At 37.8% G+C, this 12992-nt stretch overlaps 1 protein-coding gene across 5 annotated transcripts in view; it reads right to left on the bottom strand.

The window, feature by feature from the left end:
- The window catches only part of TNPO3 (transportin 3), a 109050-nt gene that overhangs the window by 17556 nt on the left and 78502 nt on the right, over window positions 1–12992 (bottom strand). For all 5 annotated transcript variants that reach the window (XM_024762744.1, XM_024762751.1, XM_024762758.1 and 2 more), the window contains 8 exons: window positions 10868–11059; window positions 9104–9195; window positions 8142–8218; window positions 6597–6657; window positions 5585–5725; window positions 2566–2682; window positions 1604–1698; window positions 211–367 (listed from right to left, as the gene is read on the bottom strand). In XM_024762744.1, coding sequence (XP_024618512.1) covers window positions 211–367; window positions 1604–1698; window positions 2566–2682; window positions 5585–5725; window positions 6597–6657; window positions 8142–8218; window positions 9104–9195; window positions 10868–11059 — 932 coding nt within the window. The remainder of the gene's footprint in view (window positions 1–210; window positions 368–1603; window positions 1699–2565; window positions 2683–5584; window positions 5726–6596; window positions 6658–8141; window positions 8219–9103; window positions 9196–10867; window positions 11060–12992) is intronic.

The raw sequence follows: 12992 nt of genomic DNA, 5'->3' as shown, positions 1-12992 counted from the left end.
ATTTCAGACTACTTGATACAGCTTACAACACTTAGTACAGGCTGTCTTAAAACTATTAGTTGATATTTTGGTTACTGAATGATCCACTATGGAATATGCCTACCAACACAGATCAAATAAGGAGATGCTGGTTTTCCCCTAAGGAATGAGAAAGAGACATGAGAAAACAATTGAGCTACAAAGTAGAAAGACTACATTGTTCATACTTACATCATTGGCTACCCCTGTGTGGATGAGGTCTCGTAGGAACCTCATGACACTACAGTTGGCATCCCGGTGGTCCAGGGTAGTAGAGGCAATGGCCCATTGTAAGATAGGGATGACAACCTGGCTCCTCAGCAAGGTAACAGGGCTACGCTGAATAAACCTGGTGTGGAAAGACAAGCTAGATATAAATGACAGGATTAGGCTATAAAAGCAGCCGGTGTAAAAAGCAAAACTATGGAGACAGGAAAAAGATCAGTGATTGTTAGGGATTGAGGGAGTGGAGGGTAAGAGGATGAATAGGTGAAGCACACAGGAGTTTCAGGGTCGTAAAACTATTCTGTATGATACTATAATGGTGGATATATGTCATTATGTCATTACACATTTGTCCAAACCCATAGAAAGAACACCACCAAGACAGAACCCTAATGTAAACTATGGACTTTAACAATGACATGTCAATGGAGGTTCATCAATTCTAACAAATGGATCACTCTGGTGGGGGATGTTGATAGTAAGGGAGGCTGTGGGGAAGGAGGGGGGAAGCTAGGGGTATATGGGAACTCTATACTTCCCACTCAGTTTTCTCAGATCCTCTAATGTTTACAGAGAATCTCCAAGAAAAAGATAAAACATTGTTCCAAATTTATTTTACCAGGCAACCATTTGTGCAAAGAGCATCTCTAGAGATTGATTTTTTCAAGGAACACACTGGGAAAACAGGCTGACAACCCACCAAACAATTCTCTCATACCAACACACATACACACACACACACAAAAAAGAAGGGTTTTCTGACTTGTCCAAAAATTAACAAAAAAACCAGTGTTCATTACTAACTGATCTGGTTCAAATTCCTGAGCTAAGGACTAAGAATGAATACAAATGTCAGTGTTACTAGTAAAAGGAATTTAAGCAACAAGTGGGGTGGCTGGCTAGGGGTAGAGGTAGGAAGTACATACCAGGTAACTTCTAAGGCACCTTAAAAGCCTAAGGATTTTTTATTCTGAGATATGATTATATCTAAAGGATGCTAAGCTTCTCAAGGAAAAAGTTTAAGTAAAGCATGACATCATAGTACCATAAAATGTTAAAACTACATGGGATTCTACAGACTGTCTAGTCAAATATTCTTGCAAAGCTCATTTTTATTGCCTTGGGCATGTTCCCTCCTTCATGCAAGGAAATCAGTTATTTTCCCCTGTTCTCATCCAACTCTTCTTCATTTATGGGAATATTCTGGTTCACGATTTAACTTTGGGTTATGAACCATTAATCTACCTACTCCTCTTACCTCATTTTACAGAGAAGGACACAGTTAACTGTTAGGTGACAAGATCAAGCAGTGATGAGGATGAGCAATAAAAAAAAAGTGTCGCTCTTCTGAAGGACTGACCTGGTGGCTAGCCTGAATAGGTCGTCCACAGTGTCAGGGTGATTCTGGAGCCCATTCTGCTGTTCTAAGAGCTGAAAGGTGGGCATGCACAGTGCCTAGAAAAGAAGTTAATTTAAAACAAATGCTTATAAATTAATGCCATGGGATTCAGACTTGCTAAATATCATAACATATACAAAGAGAACAAAGAGGGGAAGCACAGATAAGTAAGAAAAGAAAAAGACTTTGATGAGAGATCAACAAAGGGAAGATATAAATCTTTCTCAGTTGACAAAAACAGTCTTCACATATGAAGTCCACATTTCAGAAAGGGTTGAGGGTACAGATTTCTGTTGATGAAACTGGGTAGATGTCACCTCAAATTTTTAGAAGTTTCTGAAACTGAAGACTGTACTTATGTACTAGATATGATCTGGTCCACTAAGGGAGTAGTTGATGTTTTAATAATAATAACTATGAAATGTCAATTTTAAAGGGAAAGACATCTTGGGAAAAGGAGCATTATGATTTAACTCCCTAATATATTTCCCCGCCCTGTGAATAGGAGAGGGTAAAAGCAGTATATCAGGAGACTTTTCCAATGCCTGCTATTTACCCTAAGACCATCCCTCCTAAGTAAACTAGTTCACTGGCTGTTCCAGGCAAGAAATTAAAAACAGAAACATGCTTGAGCTTAGAGATCCTTTATTTTAAATCTACTTGCCCACCTTCCCACCCTCCAAAAAAATCCTACCTCTGGATAGCATAAATCAGACAGTAATAACTGTAATGACCAGTACATTTGTGTGGTCAGTCTCTCTCTCATTCTCCCAAGCAGGCCTGTCCAGAGAACAACTAGGAAGTTCTACCTCCCTATTATTAGGACAACATCATGCCTGGGAAGGAAATATGAAGAAGCAACAGAATTAAAGACATGGTGAAGAACACACTGCTAGGCCTTTAGACCCTCCAAGAAAACATACCTGGAGCATGTCTAGTAGTCCCTGCCGACAGCCCTCTTCCATGCCATACTCATCCACAAGGATACTACCAAGGTACAGGAAACAGGAATGCTGATGTACATGGTAAACATTCACCATCTGCCACGGGAAAATCCAATTAGTTCAATTCTTTACCCCTCAAAAAGTATCAGCTTAGGACTTCCCTGGCGGCACAGTGGTTAAGAATCCACGTGCCAGTGCAGGGGGCACGGGTTCGAGCCCTGGTGTGGGAAGATCCCACATACTGCGGAGCAACTAAGCCCGTGCGCCACAACTACTGAGCCTGTGCTCTGGAGCCCGTGAGCTACAACTACTGAAGCCCGCGTGCCTAGAGCCTGTGCTCCGCAACAAGAGAAGCCACTGCAATGAGAAGCCTGCGCACTGCAACGAAGAGTGGCCCCCACTCGCCACAAGTAGAGAAAGCCCACGTGCAGCAATGAAGGCCCAACGTAGCCAAAAATAAATATTAATTAATTAATTATTTTTAAAAAGTATCAGCTTAGGTAGCTGTCTGGAGGAAGAAATTCTGAGATAGACTGGTCTCTTTAAGACAACGTAGTAAAGCTTGTTGGCAACATTTTCTAAAACACAGGGCTCAATTCCTCAATTATTTTCAAGTACTCTATTTAGAATTCTTTCAAGACTTTGACCTTTTTTTATCTTTCCAAAACAATGTTGTAGGAGAGTTGTATAATATTTACTTCAAGCTGGAACCATTAAGGAGTTATTATCCAAGGCTTGTGTAATATTTACAAAACCCTGACAATATACCTTAATTTTCCAACCTACAAGTTGCTCTTATTTGCATCAAAGATAATTCTTTTTTTAAAAAACAACCACAGCAGGAACAAAATATCCAATGCCCCTCATATTAGAGGAGACTCTGAAAGCATTGTTGTTGTTGTTTTTTTTGGTGGTACGCGGGCCTCTCACTGTTGTGGCCTCTCCCGCTGTGGAGCACAGGCTCCGGACGCGCAGGCTCAGCGGCCGTGGCTCACGGGCCCAGCCACTCCGCAGCATGTGGGATCTTCCCGGACTGGGGCACAAACTCGTGTCCCCTGCATCGGTAGGCAGACTTTCAACCACTGCGCCACCAGGGAAGCCCTGAAAGCATTGTTTAAATTGGCTTCTAAACCCCTCTATCTAATCATTTGAGTAAAAACAGCATTTCCAATCAAGATATCTGAATCTACAGAATAAAAATTTTAATACAATATAAATATTTAAATTAAATTATTTGTTTAGGATTTTTACCCTACTATCCTCCAAAAATTAAGAGGCCACCCGTACATTCATCTATTTAAAATGCCATCACATGAGAATTCCCTGGCAGTCCAGTGGTTAGGACTTTCACTGCCATGGGTCCAGGGTTCAATCCCCGGTCGGGAAACTAAGATCCCACAAGCTGCATGGTACAGCAAAAGAGGGAAAAAAAAGCCCATGCAACATGTATGTATGCATCTTATTACATAAATTCAATTCTTTGAGCTTGGTGGGAGCGGAAGGGCAGAGTAACTGGCACTTATCAGCATATACCATGAAAAGAACACGAGATGGGAGCTATGAATCTGTTCAGTGTTGTATACTCAAAACTATATGCTGTACTTAACGAACGATATAAGTTACGGGTTGGCAAACTTTTTCTTAAAGGGCCAGATGGTAAAAGTTTTAGGCTCTGCCGGACTTACAATCTTTTGACTATTTAACTTTTCCCTGTAGCACAAAAATGGCCAATAAGCAATAATTAGATGAATAAGCATGACTATCTCTCAGTAAAACTTTATTTACAAAAACACGTGGCAGGCCCACTGGCTGTAGTTTACTGACCTCGAATTGATGGGATTTTTGTCACATAAGATGCTACCCTATGCTACTGGAATAAAAGAATAACATAAAAGTCATGAAGGTATCCTCCAATAGCAAAGGGGAGTTAAATCACATTGTATTGGGCCCAGAATGTATTGCACTGAAGGGGACACTTGACCAGAGGTGGACACAGCCTAAATGCAAACATATACTGTTGTACTCAGGGTACAGTAAATGCAGAAAATCACTAAAAATTAAAATTCTGTTAAAATATTTACCTGTACAAACTTTAATGAAATCTACAATTTAAGGAGGCATGGTCATGTAAGTGCCAACTGACACTGCAACAGCATGATCCTGGCTCTGGGTAAGAGCTTCCTTAAGAGTGAGGCAGAACTTGAGGGGGCACTCACTGTCAGAGTCAGCCTGATAGATACCCTGCCCAGGTGGAGAAGGGTCACTTCAGGTTGGCTGGGTGGGGTCTAGCCTGAAGCCCTGTGGTAGTTCTCCTCACAGCATGAGTGCAAAATCCGAGAAGGTACTTGCTCAGAGTCACACTTTGCCTCACCTCCGTCAATTTTGTGCCCATGGCACCTCACTTGCCTAAATCTAGTTCTGGCCCTACTGTAAGGTTAACACCAACATAAATTACTTAGTGAATTAAGTCACTAGTCATAAGTGTCTCATACAGAATATTCTAGACATGAATATGATCTCAGAGAGCCATGTACAGTGAGGCACACCATTATAATTACATACCAATCTTGGTGATTGAAAGAGTCAAATTTATTTCTTGACAAATAAGAGACTTATGTAAATAACTAACTACGGTGAAGAAAGAAGAACATCTCTTTGGGTCAGAAATAGCAAAGTTTGACTTGCCACATTTTTAAAAAGGAAATTAATATAAAATGCTTAACATGGGTATATAAGAGCTGAGCATTAAAGTCATTCCCATTTCTGAATTCCACACTGAAATGTGCTGCTATTTAGACTATCACTATACAGAACAGATTACAGGCTATTTGCCTAATAAATAACATACCACAGGCACTACTTATCTCTTTCAAATATATTTTAGTTTGTATTTAAGAAATACAAAAATGTTTCATTTCATCAGCAGAGTTTTTGTTCTAAAAGGCTCCTATTTCAAAATTCTGTATACTGTACATTTTCCCTCTTGTAGAGAACTCACCTGTGTGACTAGTGGCTGCAGCAGGGCTGCAGATCCTTTGCCTACACAGCGAACAGCAAAACGGAGGCATCTGCAACAACGTTCTACAATCCGATTATCAGCCCGGTGCTTATTTAGAGTCTCAGATAAAACTGGCCATATCTGAGTCAAAAGTGAAAAGAGCACAGAAAGAAAATGAACAACTAAGTGCTGAAAACAATGCTCCCAAGTTGGTAACAACTTATTTGGCTTTTAAATAATCTGGAAAAATCTTTCTTTATAGGAACACACATGGCCTGATTCTGGTCAGTGGGTGTGTGTATATGTGCTGAGGTTCAATACACTACCCATCACTGAAACAACCACTTCTTAACGGAAGCACAATGACTCTTTACAACACAAGAGGAGCATGTCTAACTTTACGAAAAGACAAAGATACATATTTTCCTAAATTCTGGACTTCCTGATTTAGGATGGGAAGAAGCAGAATGAATTATAGAGGAAGAGATATTTAAAGACAGTTCCAAGAAGTTGGAAGACCTTGAACAAAAGGACTAGAGCTAAGGAAATGGCAAGATTTGATACCACTGAACACTTAAGGATATTTGGTGTTTCCCCCCTGAAGTCTGAAAAGCACTTCTCAAAACATGCCCTCTGATCCTCACATTACCCTCATTTTTAAAAAAAGTCCAAAGGAAGTACATTATCAAAGAGGAAACTAACTATGATGGTTAACTGGCTTTGTCAAAAACATTTTGCCGGTAATGATCATGCCTCCCAGCAACAATAAGATTCACACAGCTAATCTCTCCCTACTTTGGCCTTTCAGTGCATTTCCCCACAGCCTGTTTTCTTACCAAATCTAAAATCAAAAATATTTATTTGGATGGTTCTGTTCCTCTTTTCATTGATATTTAAAGCATATCAACAAATTGAATCTTCCTGTGAACCTAGAAGACAGTACCTTCTCACTTTAGTTACCCAGAGCCTTATAAGGAAAAAGGAAGATCCACAGGCATACATTAGCACTTACTTCCTGTATGACTTTTTGGCACGGATGAGTCTGCCCATTTTCCACAATGGGATTCGTGTGTCTGGGGAAAGACAATGGCCCAAATTAGCGAAAGAAGAGCAATTTCATCAAGGACCCAGGGCCCTAATCCCTGCTAGTTATACTTAGTATCATTCTCACCAATTAAAGAAAACCAGAGTATTTTTAAGAATCAATACCTTTTCCTCCCACTCTGTTCAAACACAAGCACAGTTTAAATCATCCCATCAATTTTTTCTCACCTTTAAGCCTCTTCTACTGTAACATGTAAATTCAATCCAACTCTGCTACATGGGCTGTGGGTGTGGGGCACTACAACTATCCTTTCCATCTTTTTTCCCTTTATAAACCTGAATATGTAGTTTCTTCCAAACTAATAAATATATTCAGATTGTCTAAATCCACTATGAGAAACCAAGTACTGCTTCATTCCCAGCATTAAAAGGCAAAAGCATTAGGAACCCTGGTCTACCAAAGACGTTTCTCATGGTTCTATAAATCCAATGATACACAACATGGGCCCACCCACAGTACATCCAATCCAACTATTTGTCTAGTTCTAGAATCCACTAATTTGAAGGAAAGCAGGGGGGGAAAAAAAACCCACTACGATTAGCTACCTACCTCTTTAAAGGAACAAAATTCTTTAATTTTAAAAAGCTCAATAGCAACTCAATAAAAATCTAAATTTTAAAAAATCAGGGCATGTCCACCTTTTGCAGATTTTCTTTCATTTATTGTGAAATAGGAGTTATTGTTAATAGGCTCTCAGAATGGTATGCAACAGGGCTCCCCTAATTATATAAGGAAAGCATTATACCAACTCAGGAAAAGATACGTGTAGATAAGAACAAGCTAAAACAACACCTCAGTTTTAATTTCTTCCACATAGGTTTTTATGCAACTATTAATTGATATTCCAGTTATACCTACAGGACTCGCAAATTATATTATGTAACTAAGAAAGGACTACTCTTTGAACACTGTCACTCTAATGCTGTTTTAATCATTAACGCTCCTCTTGACTTCAAAGAAAGTTTAATTTCACCTGGTTATTGAAGAGGCTTCATTATTTTTTTGCACCCATACACTATATAGCAATGACTCTGAAAGTGTAGTCCTTGGAATAAAAAGCAACAGCATCTGGGAACTTATTAGAAATGTAAATTCTTGGGTCCTATCCAAGATCCAATCCATCAGACACTCTGGGAATGGGACCCAGCAATCTGTTGCCTTGGTAATTTAAGTACTACAGGCAACTTTGATGCATGTTAAAGTTTGAGAATCACTGATCTAGAGACCTAGAGAATTAATTACATTTTAAAGGGTCTTTTGACAAAGGTCTACCAAAAATAAATTCTTAGAATTTGCCTTTGCAATTGTAATAGGACTAAATTAGTCTCCTGATAGAGGGAGTTTATAGGAGGTACTCAGAAGTTGGAGGAAAAAACACTTCCTTACTTCAATACATAATGGTCTCATTTGAGCTTTTAACCCAGGGCAGGAACCTGGCATCTCTCTTCTTACCTAAATATCACTGCAAGGCGATCTAAGAACACAGTGGGATCTGAGGATATGCCGTTGCTGGGCTCCTGAGACAACAGCTGAAGAGACAGATATTAACATCCAGTCATTACACATACAAACGTACAGCAAACACTGCAATATATACCCTTGTACATCAACCTCTGTCTCAATCTCTGATTATTTCCTTATAACAGATTCCTGAAAGTTACTCAAAATGGTAAAAACTTTTAAATTCATATTAGCAAATTATTTTCCTCCATCTTACTGCATCCTGGCCTGGAATGCATATTAACTTTTACTATATGATCATTGTGGAGTAGAAAACAGTATCATTTAATTTTTTCCCATTTACTTTTACAATGATTAGGATATTATAGACATTATACATTATAATATAGATTATACGTATTATACTATATAATATATATTTATATTATACTTTTATAATATAAAGCTTCAAAATTATTATAGCTTTATAATATATTTTAAGAGGTAAGGCAAGTTGCTACCTCTTACTCTTCTTTCCTAAAATTTCTTAGATACTTCTACCAGCATATTATTAGAGATAAACTTTAGAGTCACTTCGTCAAGTTCTCCTAAAAATCCCACTGGTATGTTCATTGCTAAGGTACCATAAAAGTAATTTGAGAAGAGCTGACGTTTTTACAACACTCTTCAAGGAAACATGGTAGGTTATGGTTTTGGTTGTTAACTTGAATGGTGTTTTTCCCACTGTCATCTTGTAAATGGTATTTCTGATACAGTGAAAATCTACTGATTTTGGAATACTTATTTCATATATATAGCTACTTTGATAAACTTATAAATTTTAATAACTTCTCAGTTCATTCTCTTGGCTTTTCTGGTTAGATAAAAGATCACCTGCAAATAAAAAATTCTGTCTTCCTTTCTAACATGTAAACATATTATATTTCTTTCACCCCTTACTTAACTGGACTCACCTTTTTCAATGCCATAACCTGAACAGAACATAGTTCACTAAGACATTCAGTAATCTTATCCAAAGGTAATCTGGCTAGGACAAGCGCTGTCCCTGAAAGACAAAAGATGATACAAATGAAGAAAATAAAAGCTGAACTGAGGTAATTCATTGGTCTACATCATATGGCTAACAGAAAAGGCTGACTGGTTCCATTCTTTCAAAAAGATCAGCACTGTTTTTAAATTATAATAGTTTGTTATTTATGGTTGGGTTTTTCTTTATTTGGCTTAGAAGACCATACTGACTTTCACATTGACATTTACAACTGAAGTTAATATTAAACTATTTCTCCTCAGCAGCCTATTGGTTTAAAGATGTTTAAATACATAGATAGCCCCACTTCCAATTCTTCAAAGATTTAAATGAGTGCTTTGAACAGAAAAGTAATAGTTAAGTTTGCCTTTCTTTCATTTTTAAATAGTTCCAAAAATCTCCCCTCTGCCCTTTTCCCCGAAATAAACAGTAATAAATCCATACACCTTCACATTTGAATAAAAAACTGAATGATTTTTCTTGACAGTCTATAAACCATGGACAAATTAGATTTTTTATTTAAAACTGGGGGAAAAAATCTAACAAATACAATTTTCTCCTTTTAATTCATCCCTGTAGAAAAGAATGTTACTAAAAAGTTTTCTATATCTATAAGATACCACTGATATAACTGGGATGCCACATTCTAAGTTAGACGTCACATTAGCATCAAGGTTAAATTTCACTAGAAAATGACAAGATGGCAGCGATACCCACTGGCAGTAGTTAAGAAAAATCTGACCTGATTTAATGCCAGAAAATGTGGCAAAAGAAGATTGAAACGAAAAGAAAACCTGTCCTGAAAATGCACAGTTACATTGGCTGGTAGGGAACCTGATCATAGAAGTGAGAAAGAACAGTTAGTTGACATTTAACAGGCATCCAATCTGGACAAGGCTGTCTGCCACTCACAGAGACGTAAAAGATGCTGCACAGGCTGTATTACCCAATCTTTTATTTGGTATACCCCAATAAGAGATTGCTCAATCTTTTATTTGATATACTAGCTTTAAGGATTTCGCTACCTCACAGGACACCCCAATTTGTTTTCAGAAAGTATGGTTACAAAGCATTTTCTTTCTAGGAACCAGTAAACTGTCAACAATCAATTCCTCATAAAATAAATCTGTTCCCTCTTTTCTAAGATAATCTTTCAAATATTTAAAAATAGCCACTGTGTTAAAGTCTCCTCTAAGTCTTTTCCCCTAGCATAATATCTCTAGTTCTTCCATTACTCTGAGTTTCATCACCACCCTGGCTGTTTGCCTTTTGATCAGTGTAAACTGATCAGTAATGGTTAAAGACCATTAAGCGACCAGAACCCTTGACTTCTAGTTATAGGACTGAGCCAGGCACACTACCTTTAAATTTCCACTTACTTCTATGGTATAGCAATGCTTATTTGGTCTCCGTTTTTATTCTTTCCCCCAACTCAATAAGGAACTATGTTCAGTTCCAATGTGTTGTCTCCACCCAAAATCTAGGTTCGTGCTATAAATACTGTAAGCACTTTGTATTAGTTATATAGCCTTAAAATATTCTAAGAATGCATGTACACATAATCAACACCCTCCCCTCCGAGTGACCTTCCCCATAACTGAGTAAACTGCAACTGAAAAGTGGGATACAACTGATACAACCCCTAGAAGTGGCTTAGAGACTGTTCCTTCTTAATATCTTAAGTAAGTACCTTTTAGCAAGCCCACAGCAGCCTCTGGAGACAACATGAAGGAATCAAGGGAACGGGCAATCTCTAGGAGTCCATGAAAGTGCTGAGCCATGTGGTCTCGGCAGACAGAGCAAATGTTATGAATGGCTTTGGCTGCAGCAGAAGCCAGAGGTTTTTCACACAGTCCTTTCATCAAATAGCCCAACACAGGGTCTAAGGAGAAAATCCATACGTAAAGATTACATTATTTGAAACTCAAGGAAAATTTCTATTTGTTAGAACAAAGGTTTTACATTCCCTTTTTAAGCAAAAGAAACATTTTTAAAAAATGAAATGTGGGGCTTCCCTGGTGGCGCAGTGGTTGAGAGTCCGCCTGCCGATGCAGGGGACACAGGTTCGTGCCCTGGTCCGGGAAGATCCCACATGCTGCGGAGTGGCTGGGCCCGTGAGCCATGGCCGCTGAGCCTGTGCGTCCGGAGCCTGTGCTCCGCAACGGGAGAGGCCACAACAGTGAGAGGCCCACGTACCGCACAAAAAAACAAACAAACAAACAAAAAAGAAATGTGTTTAAATTCCAATGTTTTTACATATAAAAATGGGGCTGATCTCAGTGACAAACGGTGTCAGAGAGAGTCCTATCTATTTATTTTCCATTTCTTTCCTTGTGGAAATCAACTGTTGCTTGTTGCTAGGGCTTCACAGAGCACGGTTTGAAAACCACTGATTCAGTCTGAAACCACTGGTGGATATAACCATCAAGTATTAATAGGGTAATGTAAGAAAGACGATAAAGCTCAGAGAGTACCATTATACTCAGAGATTAGTCACTTTGTTTAAAAAAAAGCAGTCTACATTAATCAGGACAATGACAGTTATCTAAAGCTGACACGTTTATACTTGCTTCTTTATAATTATAAAAGGCCCCCAAACCACACAGATGGATCTTTAGCACTTCTAAAAGAATTAATTCATTATGTTTTACTTTCTGCCAAATGTAAGTGTTCTAAGAAAAGGGATTACAAAGGCGAATTCCTATAAAGCAAATCCTAGTTATCCTTTACCTTGCTTCATAAAAATCAGAATGTTTTTCTATGAAGAAACCCTAAGAAAAATCATACATGGTTAAAGAGCACTTTATGTGTACTACAGAGTAACTGCATACCAAACCTTATAAAAGAAGTAATCTCTGAAAGCCCATTTAAAAGTTATCTCCATTTCTAGTCTAATGACAGAAACAATGCACCAACCCAGCATGAACCTGCTCCCTTCCACACACACACACAAAAAGGCCTGTTTAGCATGGGAATCAGAACTAGAATCTAAAACCTAGCCCACGCAACTCTAATACTATAGGCTTCAATGATTCTCAAATTAAATATTTGTGTTTTTGACTATTCTAGAGTAAGTATGAACACTCAGCAATTTGTCTTCTAATTGAGGCACAAATTTGAATAAGATACTACAGGTGGTACTGAATATGTCTTAACAAACAGATAAACCCACTTAGTTTCTTTGTGGAAAAAGTGTTCAGAAAAGAAAGCCAAATTTTGAGACAGATAATGGAAGTGAAGAGATTTAAGAATTAGAAAATAGGTATTTTGAAAAAAATTTTAAATGGTATGTTGAACTTGAAAGTGGCTCAGCTATGATGTAATAAGCCTATCTATCTTACATGCTCTATATACAGAAATAAGAAAATAGGAACACACATCTCTTTTTAAGTAAGAGTTTCAGTCAATAAAAAAAGATCATGTGTAAAATAAAATCAAGTCGAAAGGTGGTAATAAAGATAAGTACAGCACAACTTAATGATATTCACGAATTTGAGAATTCTTAAAATTCTCAGAATATATCAGTCTTGAACATCAGGTGGGCTTAATATATATTAACCTAGATAAATTATTTAGTCTCTCTGTATTTCAGTTTCCTCATCTGCAAAATGAGGGGATTAGAAGAAATTATTTCTAAATTTACTTTCCAAGTTATTTTATATGATCTTTAGTTATTTTTTCAAGTCAGTAAAAGCAGCCAGAGGTTATATAACTCAACACTCTTCATTGTAGTTTGTACTTACTTAGTTTCAATAATAATTCTTAGTTTTTAAATGGAGCATGTATTTAACACTGAAATAACACAAAACCCCACA

This window comes from Neophocaena asiaeorientalis, unplaced genomic scaffold (assembly GCF_003031525.2).
Source record: "Neophocaena asiaeorientalis asiaeorientalis breed wild unplaced genomic scaffold, Neophocaena_asiaeorientalis_V1.1 scaffold681, whole genome shotgun sequence".
Taxonomy (NCBI): Eukaryota; Metazoa; Chordata; class Mammalia; order Artiodactyla; family Phocoenidae; genus Neophocaena; species Neophocaena asiaeorientalis.
This window is presented reverse-complemented; position numbering and strand designations above follow the sequence as displayed.